The sequence below is a fragment of the Myotis brandtii genome, unplaced genomic scaffold (genome assembly GCF_000412655.1).
Source record: "Myotis brandtii unplaced genomic scaffold, ASM41265v1 scaffold29, whole genome shotgun sequence".
Taxonomy (NCBI): domain Eukaryota; kingdom Metazoa; phylum Chordata; class Mammalia; order Chiroptera; family Vespertilionidae; genus Myotis; species Myotis brandtii.
In genome coordinates this window covers 3,111,142-3,129,263 of record NW_005361075.1, presented here as the reverse complement: position 1 = coordinate 3,129,263, position 18,122 = coordinate 3,111,142, and the positions used below count along the sequence as shown (strand labels likewise).

Here is an 18,122-nt window from a genome sequence, read left to right as displayed (position 1 = left end):
TGCCAAGTTGCTTAGGTCAGTTCTAAACAAGTTAGTTGACTTAATTTTCTAGTTTCAAAGTTTTCAATTTGTTTCCAATCAAAAGAAACAGACTATGTTGCAGGTTGATTTTAATGAACAAAAATCTGTATAAAAACATTTAAACTTTATCAAATGCTTTAAAAACACACACATCCAAATCCAGTACATAATCTTTGAACATTATCTTTTTTCAACTCAACACATGTGTAAAGGGATTTCTGGATAAAACTTTACATGTGAAAAAAAAAAGGACCTATAGTCTTACACATGTAAACACACAATCATTCTTTAAGGAAGAACAAAAATACATGGGAAGAATGTGAATGGAATCAGAAGGAATTTCTTATAAAGCTTAAATAAAGGAATATTACAGGAGTAAAAGAACTTCTTATACCAAGAGAAAATGCAGAGGGGAAAGAAAAAGGAGGGGTTAGTTTATCTCGTTAATAAATAGTTTGAGAAGGTCATTCAAGAACAGTGAATTTTGGGAATTACAGAAAATCCCTAGTTTTCACCACCTCAAATTCTGTGATCTGATAACTGATGGTGTTTACAAAGCACTTATGTTTTTACTTTCTGTAGATTTTGATTTGTTCATTCGGTGTGGTTTGTCCCTTTCAGTGGTTAAATACTCAGTTCTCACTCAGTGTTATGTCCTATTCACCAGAAGAGCCACAGTAAGAAATGATGACAAGCACAGGGTACTGCAAGGGTGGCCATAATGAGTGGCAATTTTTAAGAACCAGACTGCCTGGTTTTGGATCTCAGCATCACACTGCCTGCTAGCTGCCCGTTACTCAGCAAGCTACTTAGCCACTACATGTCTCCATTTCCTCATCTTCAATTAGGGATCATTATTACCTCTTCATATAGGATTATTAAGAGGATTTAAACCAGATAATCCATTAGAAGAATTTTCACACGGCCTGGCACAAATAAATGCCCCATAAATGTCAGCTAAAATTAATATTAGTCATCATATTACAGGGGAACCAAAAGAAAAATTCTCTTGGATGAGGTTTTCAGGGGCCGACTGTGGTAAAAGCCAGTTTATGTTTGATGCAAAAGAGATTGAGGCTCTAGTCTTATGAATATAGATGTTCACTTTTTTATATTAGAAAAAAATTACACAAGAGCTCCATATCACAAAATTTAACATCTTTCCATTAAACATCACACAATTATCATCATTATGTCCTACATACACCCCAAATGAAATGGAGCTTCTACTGATATTCAATAACAACAGAGTCCAGAAATTTTAACTAAGAAACAGCTGCAGAAATGCATGTTGGGCAGTAATCTGTGTATGCCACCAGAGCTGGGGCCCACACAGATGGCTGAGATGCTGCCTCCATGACCGGGACTCCCCCCCACAGTCAGATTCCTGCAGACCTTCAAATCTCCATTTGCAACCCCCTCGAGAGAGGAGTTTCCAAGCGGTGAAGGAAGCAGCAGCCAGTGAGGATGGAGCCCCACACCTACTTCAGTATAATATGATAGCTATCGCTGGTTTCTGCTGTAAAAAAAGAAAAAAAAAAGAAAGAGAGAGTAATCTTTAGTCATCTTTAAGACACATGAGAAAGAAAAAAGTACAGTTAGGTTCTTTTGATTTTGAGGGGAAAAAAACACACAGCAGAGCAAAGAGCAGCATACGTATTAATTGTCACAGAATACTTATAATAAATTTGCATTATAAAAACATGCCTCAATTTCCTCATTTGTCCATGAAAGGCGAAAGAGAATGGCAGAGAATCATCAGTTATACTTTGTCTATTCTGACAATGACAAAAAGCCATTCATACAAAGGTACACCTCTAATGTTATGTCACTTTCTCTGCCTCAAATATGGTGATTCATACCTTCCCTCTCTCCTCAAAGAAGTATGAAAAAAAAGCTCTTAAGCTCCTTAGAAAAAGGTATTTGTTTTACTATTATATTACCTTTCATGGTGTCCAGAATAAAACAGGCTTCTTCCTGAAAATTCTGTATCATCTGAAAAAAAAGCAAGAAAATTTGCTGATTTTAAAAAACTTGGGTTTGTTGTATTTATTTTGCTTATGTGGCTTTTTATAATATTAGATTTAAGTGAAAAATAATCCTTTGCTTTGTTTTCTCCCATTTAGTTTCTAAGTTTTAAAAGCTAAGTCGTTTAAAACAGTGATCTTAACATTGGAGTATGCATTTTCCTGGGTTAACCCCAAGACTTTCCAAGGGGCACACGGACATTGAGAGGCCCATATGCGAGAACTGACCTCTAGTTCTTCAACTTCCCTATCTACTCTTTTCTAAAACTTCCTGAACACCTCTTCAGTTTTCCTTTCCCACTTTTCCTTCTCAAACTCCCTTTGCCCATTTTATAAAATAAAGGCATGAGTTTCACCTTCCTGGAATCCTACCAAAATGCATTGCCCTGGAGTATAAAAGCTTCCAGAATGCCCAAGTATAACTGCAACTGTAAACTCTAATGCCTTAGTGGGGGTCACATGGTTACCAATTCTTTCTTTTCACCAGAATTGGAGTGACCTAATCAGAAATTGTCAAGTGATAGATGATTCAAAATAATTTTTGACAACATTACTATGTAATTTTTGGCACATAACTCAGAAGTTAAAAAAAATAGAGCCATGTTGTCATAACAAAACCCCATCCACTGCTGTCAGTCAATAAACATGAACCAGGTTCCACAATACTTACATCTAGAGTACAAAACAGATGGAACTGATGCTGAACTCTATTTCATTCTATAGGCAGTATTCATCTATAGATGAATTAACTGTGTGTGAGACAGGGAGTAGGGAATCCAACAATCCCATCCATCTCATTAATAGATGCATTTATAATAATTTTTTTCTTCATGTGTTTAATAATTACTCGTCAAAACATGTAATACATTTATGTTGTTTTAATCAACTGTATAATTTATAGTGTTAATTCTATTCAGAAGAAATAATCTATCAATTTTACTGAAACAAATTTTTTATTGATTTTTTTTCAGAGAGAGGAAGAGAGAGGGAGAGAGAGAGAAAATATCAATGATGAGAAAGAATCATTGATCGGCTGGGGATCCCCTACTGAGGATCAATCCCATAACCCAGGCATGTGCCCTGATAGGGTATTGAACAGTGACCCCCTGGGTCATGGGTCAATGCTCAACCACTGAGCCACACTGCCTGGTCCTAAAACAATTTTTTTGTTGAAGCAAATGTTTGTCTCAATTAAATATGATAAAAAAATTAATAAAAAATGTTCAAGAATAAAAATGTTATGGTAAGATAAAATTATATGGAGAAGTAAATGGAAATATGAATTCAAGGAAATTATATAAAAATTCTGTTAAAAAGTATATTCATGTATTTCTTTTAAACAGATGGTATTAAATCACTTGTATTTAGGTTACATGGAATATAGTTAGAACAGTGAAGGAACCATTTCAGAATTATTTTATTAAATTTTTTTTCCTAATCTTCACCTGAGGACATGCTTAGAGAGGAAGGGAGAGAAAGAAACAATGATTGGTTGCCTTCCAAACATGCTGTAACCCAGGTATGTGCCCTGACTGGGAATCAAACTGTCAACCTTTCCGTGTATAGGACATATCACTCAACCAACTGAGCCACTCCAGCCAAGCAACCATTTCATTTTTTAAATGTCATATAATATCCCCAGAAATAGCTTCCTGTGCAACTTCTTTAAACTTAAAAGAGCCCTGGCCCATGTTGCTCATGATTAGAGGGTCAGCCCTTGGACCAAAGGGTCTCGGGTTCAATTCCCAGTCAAGGGTACGTACCTTGGTTACAGGTTCGATCCCAGGCCCCGGTCAGGGCAACCAATCAATGTTTCTCTGTTTCTCTCTCTCTCTCTCTCTCTCTCTCTCTCTCTCCTCTCTCTGCCCCTTCTCCCCTCCCTTCCACTCTCTCTAAAAGTCAATGGAAAAAATATCCTTGGGTGAGAATAAAAAATAAAAATAAATAAACTTAAGAGAAAAAATTTTAAGTCCCTAAAAATGTGCAAAGAGATACATATTTTTAAAAAATAATTTTAGGAGGTAAGCAAGCAAAAACATCTGGGAACCTCTGGTCTAGAAAACAGAGCACTCTGCCCCAACAGAACTGCTCTTGCTCCTGCTATATGCCCTGACAACTTCATTGTCATCTGGTGATTCAGCTGTACTGAAAATCTACCTCATCACTAATGAGCACATGGATTCCTGTTGGCCCCTGCTTGTAGATCTGGCTGATCTGGCAAGGGGAAATGCTGAAAAGCTGAGCAATTTTTTCTGTCAATTCAACAGCTGTCAGTTCTTCTAGGTAGATGGCATGGTACACTGCAAAAAGGAGAAAGCAATGGCAGTCAGTACAAAGTTTATCTGTTCTTAAACTTTATCTGTTCTTATCTGTGCCCTTGATTGGTAATCTGATCACTAGGAATGCTCAGTTTCTGAAGGACTCAAAGTCAAATCCTGAGTCTTGACTCAACCACTTGCTTGTGGTTGAGAGTAAGTTACTTAAGATCCCTAAGTCTCATTTTCCTAACCTAAATGTCGGAGATAACAATAAAATCTACTGCAAAGAGGAGATACTAGTTGTAAAAATTCAAATGTGTAAAAAAGTGCTGAGAATAGTGTCTGGCATATATTAGGAACTCAAGCTATTACCATTACTTCTAGCAAATTGCTTCTAAATCTGCTATTTGATAAATTCCTATCACACATGCTTGTAAGTAATCTCTTTACCTTTTTTTCATATCTTTCCTGGCCTTGTCCCGAATGACCTACCGAAGAAAGTACCATTTGAGTCTCCATCCTCATGCTTCTGCTGCTGTTGCTGTTGTTGCTGCTGCTGCTGCTGTTGCTGCTGCTCCCTCAACTGCAAGGATTCCTGGCAAACATAAATGGTTAGCCTTGGGCGCACCATCCTAGTGAGAGAGAAAAAAAAGCTGTTAGTCTTATATTTTTCACAGCAAGCACATTTTAAGGGACAACTTGTGTAATTATGTTAATACTATAGAGCAACGGTTGAAAATTGGCAGCCCATGGGCCAATGCAGCTCATTTGCCCTGTTTTATTAGCTTCCGTGTGTGTGTGTGTGTTTGTGTGTGTGTCTGTGTGTGTGTGTGTGTGTATGTGTGTGCGCGCGCACGTGCACACATTTAACTGAATTCCTTCCAACAGAAGGCACCATATAAACCTCTGAATTTGTGGCTTTTCAAAAATCAGATTTGGCAATCCAAAGCCCTCATTCCACAAAATAACAATCGGCTCTTCTCCTTGCATGGGGCATGCATTCTTCAGTACACCCCAGGCTTGACTGTCACTCATTTACATGTGGCCTCTGTAGCCACCTGAGTTAGCGACTTTTGATATACAGGTTAGAAATACAGATGTTCCTCAACATACGGTGGGGTTATGTCCCGATAAACCCATCATAAACTGAAAATATCATAAATAAAAAATGCATTTAATACACCTAATCTACCAAAGATCATAGCTTAGCCTAGCCCCGTGGTCGGCAAAGCGCGGCTTGCAAGCCACATGCGGCTCTTTGGCCCCTTGAGTGTGGCTCTTCCACAAAATACCAGGTGCGGGCGTGCACATACAGTGCAATTGAAACTTCGTGGCCCATGCGCAGAAGTTGGTTTTTGTGGAAGAGCCGGTATTTTGTGGAAGAGCCACACTCAAGGGGCCAAAGAGCTGTATGTGGCTCGCGAGCCGCGGTTTGCCGAGCAGCAGTTTGCCGACCACTGGCCTAGCCTACCTTAAACATGATCAGAACACTTACATGAGCCTATAGTAGGGCAAAATTATCTCACTGCCACTGCTCAGCATTATAGTATTACTAGAGGCCCGGTGCACGAATTCATGCACAGGTGGGGGGAGGGGAGTCCCTCGACCTGGCTGGATCGGTGCCGGCCAGGGGAAGGGACCATGGGAGAAAGGGACCATGGGAGAATGGCCAGCAGCCAGAGATTGGCTGTGGGAGCACACTGACCACCAGGGGGCAGCTCCTGTGTTGAGCGTCTGCGCCTGGTGGTCAGTGTGTCATCATAGCGACCATTCAATTGGTCGTTCGGTTGACTGGTCATAACGGTCGCTTAGGCTTTTATATATATAGATAGATACCACTTATCATTAGAGCTGGGAAAAGACCAAAATTCACAATTTGAAGTACAGTTTCTACTGATTGCATATCACTTTCACACCATCATAAAGTTGAACAATCATAAGTTGAGCCATCATAAGTCAGGCCCTGGCCAGTGTTGCTCAATGGTTAGAGTGTCAGCCTGTGCACTGAAGGGTCTCCGGTTTGATTCCCAGTCAAGGGCACACACCTGGATTGCAGGTGCATGTGCAGGAGGCAACCAGTCAATGTGTCTCTCTCACATTGATGTTTCTCTCTCCTCCCTCTCTTCTACTCTCTCTGAAAAGCAATGGGAAAAAATATCCTCAGGGGAGGATTAAAAAAATTTTTTTAAAAACACACACAAAACTAAGTAGGCTAAGCCTTCTTTCTGTTCTTACTTCTTTGGAGAGAGTGGAAGGGAGGGGGAGAGACAGAGAGCAAGAGAAACATGGATGTGAGAGAGACACATCATTTGGTTGCCTCCACATGTGGGCAACTGAGGTAGGTGCCAAAACCAGTTAGTGCTGTTCTTACTTCTTTGATAACCCTATTCAATTACTTCTTGATCTCATTACTTTATTGCTCACTATTTCTTTTTTTAAAATTTATTTTTTTCCATCACTGCTTCCTGTTTTTTAATGCTCTTTAGATAATACATGTAAAAATGAAATATCCATTCCCCAAGTCATTTATTCCTGAATTTCACCTCTTTCCTTAAAATTTTTCAAGATTCTAGCCAACCTGATAACTCTTGTGATGTGCAAACACAAATACTACACAATCTGTTTCATTATTTAGTCACTGATTTGGTTCTATGGCATTGACCTGTATGTTTTTTCCATTAATATTAGTAGTACCTATTGGAAATTAGAAATCACAAATTGGGTCTATAAGACACTCTCTGTATTATAAATAATATTTGTAAGAAGACCACTTAAGCAATTCCTGTACAAACTTAAGAATGATCTATTCTCTAGCTAAAACTGAATTCAGAGCCTTAACATCTGTTGCTCCCTCTGCCTAGAAGGCTCTTCCCTTATAGTTTCATTTTCTCATAACAGTTTAAATAATCCCTCCTTCCATCCAAGTACTAACCAGGCCTGGCCTTGCTTAGCTTCCAAGATCAGGGTGGTTTGGCCGTAGATGGTAAATAATCCCCCCTCAGAAAGATCTTTCCTAACCAAATGCTGGGTACTCTATAGGTCACAACCTTGTTTTTGTTTGTTTTACTTCAAAGTACTATCACTAACCAAAATACTGTTTATATCTTTATCTCTTTCCATTAGAAAGTAGTCTCCATGTTTATTTTGCTCTCTAATATATCCCCAGAGCCCAATGGCTCATAATAGGGACAATGAATATTTATTGAATGAAAAAAACTACCTGAAAATAAAAAATGGGATATCATGAGGAATTCCTTGAATCAAGTGTAAGAAAGGATATTTTTCATCTTTGTTTATTTGGTACTTAGTTAGCATTCAAATAGAATGTTTTGACAAGATGGATTTAGCTGTGCAATGAAAATTGTGAAGAATCCCTGAATCCAAATCCATTTGAAATCCAACCTCACTGATATTTTAACACTAAACACTAATCACATACCGGCCTTTTAACGCATTAAAAAGTCTGATTCCATCTGCAGGGCCACAGATTTGGATCACATCATCTCTAGTTAGTTTCAATAAATCTGCCCCTGAAATAAATATAAGAAAATGGGTGATAGAGGCAAAGATTTTCTTTGTTAATAACTATTAAAATGGGCTCAGTTACAAGGACACCTCATTACTACTATGTTATAATCCATAATCTTTTGCATGGTGTGTAAGGCCCTCCATGATCTGGCCCCTGCTCATCTCCCACCTCAATTCCCACCCAATTACTTCTCCACTTAACCCTATGTTTTAATTACAATGATGATGTCTAATGAGAAGTTGCTCCTCTTGCCTGAATTAACCTTCCACTGTCTGACCAACAGACTCCTCCTCATTCTTCATGCATCACACATGTTCCCTAACCCCTCTAAATGCCTAACTTTGTATCTACTACATCACAACTACTTGTTTACCCCCTTTTTTTGGGGGGGGGGAGAGGTATTTTGATTTTTTGATACTAGATAATGAGTGATTAGGAAATATGTATGCCTTATCCATCTGTGTATTCCTACCATACCTGGTAACTGAAGGTATTAAATAAAAGTGGAATGTGCAAATAAAATATAATATAGTGATATCAAGGGGAAATTTCAGACTACCTCCAAATGTTCCTTGATAAAATACTATATGAAGTGTTGTAAAGAATAAATATTTTAAAATTAAAGTGAGTTTAAACTAAGAGATCTTTCTTTTTAAGTATTTAATAGCACACACACACGCGCGCGCGCACGCACACACACCCTCACACGGATACCAGAAGGCCCTAGAATATAAAAGAATATCCCATGCTGGAGAAAACAAAGGACAAGCAAATTTAACCTGAGAAGTTTGTAAAAAGCCTTGTGAATGTAGAAAACCGGTTTCGATGCAACCACTGCTGAGCTTCCTGAGGTGTGGTTGTTGGCAAGAGGTTCTGAAAGAGAGAAAGCAATTTTTTTTTTGGTAACTAAATAGGTTGAATTTCAAAAAGGTAAATGTTATTAGGTAACACATAGCCAAACACACCCACACTCAGATAGGTCTAGTTTGCTTGGAAGTTGTACATCAGTCTTCTTTCTCTAACCCTACAAGAAACCCTTGGAGTTCCATCCTTATCTTCCCCACCAGATTGTAAATTCCTTAAATACAAGGGTCCTACAGTACTTGTTTTATATCTGCAGTCCCTAGCACAGTATCTGTTCATAGTCAAAATTCAATAAATGTTTGTTTAATGAATGAATGAATACTCCTTACCAGTTGGGCACTTCTATTGAACTGCATAGTCATCAAAGTATTATTAGACATTGCAAATAACTGACATTTAACTTTAGACTTACATCTGTGACTGGCGGGGGCGGCTCTGGCTGGTGGTTTGGTGAACCATTTCTAAAGAAACATTTATAATGAAAGGATGAGTCCATGACACATACTAAGGTTCATCATCATTCTTCACTCTCAAAGTAAGTCCTAAACTAGAGATTTAAAGAAATCTGTGCTTTTCTCATAAAACACTCTTATTCTTGGACCCAATACTTCCATTATCTACTAATTCATTGTAAAGATTTTGGGGGGAGGGTTGAAGGGGGAGAAGCTATGAGATTTGCAACATTTTATTATTATTGGAGAAATTGGAAAAAAATCAAGATTCCAATACGTTGGGACTTATTAGATAAATTAAGGCAGTGATGGCAAACCTTTTGAGCTTGGCGTGTCAGCGTTTTGAAAAACCCTAACTTAACTCTGGTGCCATGTCACATATAGAAATTTTTTTATATTTGCAACCATAGTAAAACAAAGACATATATTTTTGATATTTATTTTATATATTTAAATGCCATTTAACAAAGAAAAATCAACCAAAAAAATGAGTTTGCGTGTCACCTCTGACACGCGTGCCATAGGTTCGCCATCACTGAATTAGGGCATAAACAGTATTTAATATAAATTTATTAGAATGTAAACTAAGTGTCAGAATATAAAAGTAATCAATATATTACTGCATCAAATATATAAATGTATAAACATACAGGGAAAATATTAGAATAAAATTTATGAGATGCAATGGGATCCCACACTTTTTATAGCAAAAAACAATAATTATTTTTAAAACAGCTTCAAAAATTAGTGTTATCTAAGGGCTAATCCAAGGGCTATTTCTACACCGTAGGTTTTTCCCTGTACTTCCTTTTGCTTTACAGACTGTCCCTCTTTCCTAATGTTTACTTTTTTTTATGAGTGGAAATTTGAGCCTAATAATGAAGTACATGACAAAAAGGGAAAAAAAACTCTTAAATCCTATATAATAATTAAAATTGCTTATAAGTAGGCTGAATAATCCATGTGAATAAGAGATTTTTCTTTCCTAAAAGGTATTTTTTCTGCCCCCCCTCCCTTAACTGCAAAATTCAAATTCAGTCTTTAAATTTAGTGAGTAACTTATCTCAAGGCCCTAGTTAACTCTTCTTTCTACAACTTCTACCTATTTTTATTCTTAATTGATGCATGTTGAATATTTAAGCCACCTTAATTAAATATTTCAGAAATAGGTTGAACACAGAGCCTAAATAAATTAAAAACAAACATTACAACCAAGCAATATATCCACACATTTCATAGCCTATTTGAAATTTCAATATGGCCCATGTGGAATATGTACTAATAGGGTGATAAGACACTCTTTAGCTATCATGTTCAACCTTCTTCCCTGATTAGCAAAGATTCATGATAATTAGGTGTTAGGATCATTCTTCATAAGTAACAAAACAGATATTAATGTTTGTACAACTGTGTTTCAATTCTGATGACCAGTCTCTGGTGAGAGTATGATCAGGAAGTGAAATAATCAAAAAAAGCAGTAATAGGGAGAAGCGAAAAGCCCAGAAAATCAGTCCCTGACTCACTAAAAACTGACTGTAAAAGTGATGTTCTAATGGGAGGAAAAAAGAAGAGAAAGGGGTACGTAAAACTCTTTCAGTCTCTTACAAGCAACACCCTGGCAGATGATCAAAACTGTCTGACGCAATTTGAGCTTGCCATAGCAACGAAGTCTAACCTATTCTCGTGCACTCTCCTCTATGAGACAAGGCCTTACATAGACACAGTGTTAAAAACAAAATGCCTTCCGTGTCTTTGAAGGTAATCCAAACCTCAGTTACTATGTAAGTCCATCAAAGACTGACCAAATATAAGTACTGATTGATTTAGAAAGATCTTGTCTATAGAAAGATAATAAAAAAATACACATTTAGGACAAAACACAAGCCAATTTCATTTCCCAGACTTACCCTTCCCCAAGGGAAAAACTGCTATGCGAACTGTTGAAGCCAGGGGATGGGGAATTATTGACATATGTGATTTCGGGCCACGGAGAACACTAAAACAAAGGAAAACTTAGATGCTAAAAAGTATAATTGACCCTAGTGTTCGACCAAAACATGTTTACTTAAATGGCACATCTTGATTAGTAAAAGTAAATTTTAGTTCTTCAGAGTCCCCCATAACTAAGAGGTCAAATAAATTTTGAACAGGTGGAAAATAATTTTTAAAAACTGAGATATAACTGATACATAACATATTAGTTTTAGGTAAATCACAAGATAATGATTTGATATATGTAATTGATTGGATTTTTTCTTAAGAATAAAAAGTATTGATTAAAATTGTCACGAAAAGAAGTCTTTTTACCTCTGTAAGTATAGTGGTCTCATAGGAAGGTTGATATTTCTCCTTTTCATGAGGTGTTCGTTTCTCCATTTTCTCTCTATCTGTTTTTTGCTTTCTGTCTGCACCTTTGGGCTGAAATGAGAAATACTTGGTTTTAAACTCACCCTTCACCCAACAATATTATTTCTAAAAACTTAAACAGTCACAAGTGAAACAAATATATATTCTAATGATATAAAGACAAAATGCATCATTGCATATAAGTCTGAAAATAGGAAATTTAAATGTTTGAGGAAGTTAAAAAAGAATAGGAGATCTATAACTATGGACATGGAAAGATCTCTAAATCACACAGGTTAATTGAAAAAAGCAAGCCTCAAAACAGTTCATACCGTATAAGCCCACTTATGTTTGAAAGAAAAGAAAATATGTGTATACCTATGAACATGTGTACTAAAAGCACAGAAGGGGACTAGAAGGATACATACACACTAAATTGTAACAGTGGTTACCTCTGGGGAGAGGTTGGAGAGTCAAGGTAAGACTGACAAAGGGGAACGTCAGTGTTGTGCTCGAAACACTTTTGTATTAATGAATCTTCTTAAATGAGAACATATTTATCCACGTGATAAAGACCAAAATAAGGAAAGAAGATCAAGTATGAATGTAACCAAAACTGTCAACTTTTCATAATTTTGGTGAGTTTTTAAAAGTTTATCACTTTAACAGGCTTTAAGAGCATTCAATGAAAATCCATGAGTTTTCATAGTTTAGTTTTTGAAAAAAACAAACAAGCTGGCTTTCTGACTTGGGACGAAATGTTACAACTGAAAGAGGAGGCAAGTAGTTCCAAGGCCACCACAACGCCCAGGAATACCTTGAAGACTTTGATCTGGCAGCTGGCTGAGTGCAAGTGCTCAGTATACTCCCCGCTCTCGTTCTCCTTGAAGGTATCGATTTGTACTCGGAACGGCACTCCCTTTTCTCCGCCATGTTTCCTCATGGTGAACTCTGTGCTGATACAGTGCACCTGAAGAGAAGACAATGTCCACCTTCCAGTACTGCTAAGCCAGACAAACCAGTCAACATCTTTGAGCAACTACTAATAGCAAAGCTTTTCAAAAGCACTGTGAACAACTACAAAAAAAACTTTTACTCTTTTTATCTTGAAGAATTTATACTCTAATGATGGAAATGAGGAAAACTTAAATGATTTACAAATGCAAACAAAATAGATCTAATGTTGCCCTACCCAGTTTGGCTCAGTGGATAGATAAAGTGTCAGCTTGCGGACCAAAGGGTCCTGGGTTCAATTCCGGTCAAGGGCACATACCTTGGTTACAGGCTCCTCCCTGGCCTGGACCTGGTCAGGGCCTGTGCAGGAGGCAACCAATTGATGTGTTTCTCTCACATCAATGTTTCTCTCTGTCTTCCCTCTCTCTCCCACTCTCCCTAAAAATCAATGGAAAAATATCCTTGGGTGAGGATTAACAACAACAACAAAAATATATCTAATGCTAACAAAAGCTACTGTGAGGAATTAAATTAACTGCGTCAGAGAATATAGAGTTAACATAAAAAAAATTATTTCTGTTAGTAAAAGTTTCCTGGACTTTTAGATAGATTTTAGCAAGCGGAGGCACCATCTATGCTGGGAAAATAGTATATATGAAAGCTGGGAAAATAGTATATATAAAAGCTGGCAATAGGAGGAAAAAGGTTTGCCTGGCTTCTGCATAAAATCTAAGACCTTGGTGAATCTGAACAGTGGAACTCTGACTGACCAAATACTAGCTTGGGTAAGTTATTAACTTCTCTAAGTATCAAGGACTAGTCCTACTCCACAGGATTATTGTTGAAAATCTTAAATAAAATTATGTATACAAAGTGTTAACATGGGGACCACTTAATCTATTAGCTATCCTGACGACAAATAAGAATTTTCAAGGAATCTACCCAAAGGTGATAATCACATATGCAAATCAAATTTTAAGTATAAAGATGTTCAAAATAACCTTATGGATAATAGTGAAAAATCAGGATAATCTCAATGCTAAATAATCATTAGATAAGTTATGGTATATCCAGAATAAAATACAGAGTAGGGCAAAAGTAGGTTTACAGTTGTGAGCATGCAAAACACAGAGTGTATTCTTATATTATTTATTAATTGTTGTATTATTTTCCATAGGAACAGATGTAAACCTACTTTTGACCTACCTTGTATTATGTAGCCGTTAGTAAGCATTTTGGGGAGAAACAAATACATAAATTGGGGACATCAGAAGAGCAATGAAGAAACTCCTCATTGCTTTCAGGAACATGCTCAGGAGTCTGCACTTGAGAGCCATACTGGAGCCCTGTAAAGATTTCCAACTCAACATGTTTTTATTCTTTAAGAAACAAATTTGTAGTAAGAGATGCTCTTCATAACTGGAACCCCACCTGCAATGCCTTACCTGAATAAACACAGATGTCCTCTTTGCAGGGTCCCACAGGAACTCCACTGTGTTTAGTTGGTTTGGATTAGCCCGAGGATCAATTATACCCACAGACATTGGGATATCTGAGAAACAAATGGTATTCATTGAACAATTCTGAGTGCTACTGGGTTTAAGTAAGAAAGCACTGATTCTTATACAGGTATTGTTGGTCTCTAGTTACCAAGATTTTTATGTAAACCTCTTTTTGCCAGTGAAAGAGGTTTGAATAGAGCTAACATTAATCTAAATACTTTGCTTCTGAGTATCTTTTTTCTACTTTAAAAAGTTTAATTCCACTTAAAAATAGATTTAGTCTACACACTAGCTCTAGTGTCATGAAAATTTTAACATAATCTGCTTCACTTACTTTCTGGATTAGTGTTACTGCCAGAAGTACACTAGGAGTATTGCTATAGAAGGATAAAGTAGAGTGTCTGAATAAAGGCATAAAGTATTGTATCACAGATAGAAGTGGGAAAGCCATCAAATAATCCTATAGCAGAGTGACATATCTTACACTCAAGAGGTAAGCAAAAATGAATGGGCTTTAGTAGAACTTTGCATTCCATTCCATATAGCACAAACTCAAATACCATTCCCTGGCTTCTATTAATATTCAAACTAAGTGATAAGGCCAGGCTAATATTATTATAACTGCGCTCTAACTATACTGTTTTAGTATCAATGATTTAAACAAGAAAGCGTTAAGTGGATCCTACTCCACAGTGTTAGTTGTGTTGGATTCATCTTAAAGCCAATGTTATTATATGGATATCTGTATGAGAACCAGTGTTTTCTCAGGTAAATCTAGTAGTACTCAGATTTAACTATGTTTACCAATAGGAGATAGTAACTAATAAGAGACCAAAGACAGATGCTGGGATTCAAAGTATGTTTACAAAGAGAGCCTGTGCATGTTTGTAAAGATCTTTCCCTTTTGTGCCATGGTTTAAGAAAACCAAATTCTATTCTGTGGAGAAAGGTAGAAAAACTTGAACTGCAAACCAAGAGACATAGATTCGAATCCCAGGCCTCCTACTTTAGGTAAGACAAAGTACTAGGTCTCAGGTATTAGTAAAATAAAAGAACTTTGAGGAATTTAGGGGCAAAACCTGGCCCTTTTATACACTACTCAAAACAAAATATCAGACCTGGAATAGCCAAAACAATCTTGAAAAGTAACAAAATTGGAGGTCTCATACTTTTTTATTCCAAAACTTTCTACATGCCCTGGCTGGGTAGCTCAGTTCATTAGAGCATCATCCCAATACGCCAAAACTGCAGATTTGATCCCCAATCAGGGCACATACAGGAATCAATCAATGAATGCATAAATAAGTGGAACAACAAATCAATGTTTCTCTCCCTTTCCTTTCCTCTATCCCTATAAAAATTAAAGAAAAAAAAAAACTTACTATGAAGTTACGTTCCCTTCCCCCTGGCCCTAGGTCAGCCGTGGGCAAACTACGGCCCGCGGGCCGGATCCGGCCTGGTTGGAATGAATAAAACTAAAAAAAAAAAAACCGTACCCTTTTTTTTAATGATGTTTACTTTGAATTTATATTAGTTCACACAAACACTCCATCCATGCTTTTGTTCCGGCCCTCCGGTCCAGTTTAAGAACCCATTGTGGCCCTCGAGTCAAAAAGTTTGCCCACCCCTGGCTTAGGCCCACCTGGTGAGCAGGCCTAAGCTACAGTCGGACATCCTTAGCACTGCTGCGGAGGACCGCTGCTGCGCTCGCCAGCCATCAGCAGGGCTTGTGGCTGAGTGGTGCTCCCCTGTGGGAGCGCACTGACCACCAGGGGCAGCTCCTGCACTGAGCATCTGCCCCCTGGTGGTCATTGTGCATCATAGCAACCAGTTGTTCTGTCGTTCGGTCAATTTGCATATTACCCTTTTATTATTTAGGATGGTGTGAGCCCTAGCCAGTTTGACTCAGTGGATAGAGCACTGAAGCAGATTAAAGGGTCCTGGGTTCGATTCTGGTCAAGGGCATGTTCCTGGGTTGCGGGCTCAATCCCTAGTCCTGGTTGGGGCGCATGAAAGTGGCAACTAAATGATGTGTCTCTTCACATCAATTTTTCTCTCTCTCTATGTCTCTCCCCCTCCCTTCTACTCTCTAAAAATCAATGGAAAAAATATCCTTGGGTGAGGATTAAACAAACAAACAAAAACTGGTATAGTACAGGCATAAAGATGAATATATGGACAAATGGAACAGAATAGAGCGCTCAAAAACAAACCATCATATATATAGCAAAATGATTTTAGACAAGGGTGACAAGGCCATTCAATGGTGATGGGTAGTGTTTTCAACAAATGGTGTTGGAAAAACTGGAAATCCACACACAAGGAATGAAGGTGGACTCTTACTTTACACCATCTATGAAAACTAACTTAAAAAATGGATCTGCACTGCCCTGTCTGGGTAGGGCAGTTGGTTAGAGCAGCATCCCAATATACCCATGTTGCGAGTTTGATCCCTAGTCAGGGCACATACAAGAAAGCAGTCAATAAATGTATAAATAAGTGGAACAACAAATTGATGTTTCTCTTTCTCTCTCAAAATAAACAAACAAACAAATAAATAAGAATTTCCTTCCTTAAAAAAAAATATCTACACCTAAACCTAAAACTCTTAGGAAAAATTTCATGATACTGGACTTTCCAATGATTTCTTAGATATAACACCAAAAACACAGAAAAAAAAAACAAAAAAAGATATAGACTATATAAAAATTTAAAACTTTTGTCCATTAAAGGACACTATCAACAGTGAAAAGACAACCTACACAGAATAGGAGAAAATACTGTAACTCATATATTTGATGTGGGTTTAACATCAGAATATATACAGAACTCCTACAACTTAACAACAAAACAACCAGATTCAAAAAAGGGCAAAGGATTTGAATACACATTTCTCCAAAGATATACAAATGGCCAATAAGTACATGAAAAGATACCCAACATCACTAATCATTAGAGAAATGTAAATCAAAATCACAATAAGATACCACTCCATACCTATTAGAATAGCTAGTATTAAAAAAATAGAAAATAAGTGTTGGTAAGGAGGTAGAGTAATTAGAACCCTTGTGCAATTCTGATAGAAACATAAAATGTACAGCCACTGTGGAAAATAGTATGGTGGTTCCTCAAAAATTTTAAAATAGAATTATCATATAATATAGCAATTCCACTTCTGAGTATACACCCAAAAGAATTGAAAGCAGACACTAAAGTAAGTATTTGCACACCCAGGTTCATAGTAGCATTATTCATTCACAATAGCCAAAAGGTGGAATCAACCCAAGCATCCACTGAGGAGTGAATGGATAAACAAAATGTGCTATCTACATACAATGGAATATTATCTATAATAATAAAAGCATAATATGCTAATTGGACTGAACGACCTTCCAGACAAAGCTGGGGCTGGGAGGGAAGCCCGGTGCCTGCCAGTGGCCAGAGGGAAGCCGGTGCCAGCAGCTGGGGGAAGGAAGGCCTATTCTTGCACGAATTTCGTGCATCGGGCCTCTAGAAGGTCATAAAAAGGAAGGAAATTCTGACACATCCTACTACATAAACTAACCTTGATGATTATGCTAAGTGTAATAAGCCAGTCACAAAAAGATAAATACTGGGTAATTTTATGTATTAAAAATAATTAAAATTTTATGTTATGTATATTTTACCACAACTAAATTAAAAAGAAATAAAAACAACATAAAATCACGCTGAAATAATGAATGTGATTGTTCTGGAACCGAAGTGTCTCCACTTTCTAACTTTTGGTATCATCATGATAGTAAGTTTTTATACTTAACTAGAGGCCCGGTGCACAAAAATTTGTGCACTCGGGGGTCCCTCAAGCCCGGCCTATGCCCTCTTGCAGTCTGGGACCCCTCAGAGGTGTCCACCTGCTGGCTTAGGCCCGCTCCCTGGGGTATCAGGCCCAAGCTGGCAGTCAGATATCCCTCTGGCAGCCTGGCAGCCCTCAGGGGATGTCCACTTTCCAGCAGGGAGCAGACCTAAGCTGCAGTTGGACATCCTTAGTGCTGCTGAGAAGGTGGGAGAGGCTCCTGCCACCACCGCTGTGCTGGCAGCCATCAGCCTGGCTTGTGGCTGAGCAGAGCTCCCCCATGTGGGAGCGCACTGACCACCAGGGGACAGCTCCTGCATTAAGCATCTGCCCC

At 37.7% G+C, this 18,122-nt stretch overlaps 1 protein-coding gene across 3 annotated transcripts in view; it reads right to left on the bottom strand.

The window, feature by feature from the left end:
* Window positions 1–598: 598 nt before the first annotated feature.
* TFCP2 (transcription factor CP2) overlaps window positions 599–18,122 on the bottom strand; it is a 47,167-nt gene continuing 29,643 nt past the window's right edge. The window contains exons 5-15 of one of the 3 annotated variants that reach the window (XM_005869247.2): window positions 13,897–14,003; window positions 12,315–12,467; window positions 11,459–11,569; window positions 11,059–11,147; window positions 9,112–9,160; window positions 8,615–8,708; window positions 7,746–7,836; window positions 4,799–4,938; window positions 4,206–4,348; window positions 1,965–2,016; window positions 599–1,540 (exon numbers count right to left, since the gene is read on the bottom strand). In XM_005869247.2, coding sequence (XP_005869309.1) covers window positions 1,503–1,540; window positions 1,965–2,016; window positions 4,206–4,348; window positions 4,799–4,938; window positions 7,746–7,836; window positions 8,615–8,708; window positions 9,112–9,160; window positions 11,059–11,147; window positions 11,459–11,569; window positions 12,315–12,467; window positions 13,897–14,003 — 1,067 coding nt within the window. In that variant the 3' untranslated portion in view covers window positions 599–1,502. The remainder of the gene's footprint in view (window positions 1,541–1,964; window positions 2,017–4,205; window positions 4,349–4,798; window positions 4,939–7,745; window positions 7,837–8,614; window positions 8,709–9,111; window positions 9,161–11,058; window positions 11,148–11,458; window positions 11,570–12,314; window positions 12,468–13,896; window positions 14,004–18,122) is intronic. The other 2 variants (XM_005869248.2, XM_014542131.1) reach the window with 2 other exon arrangements.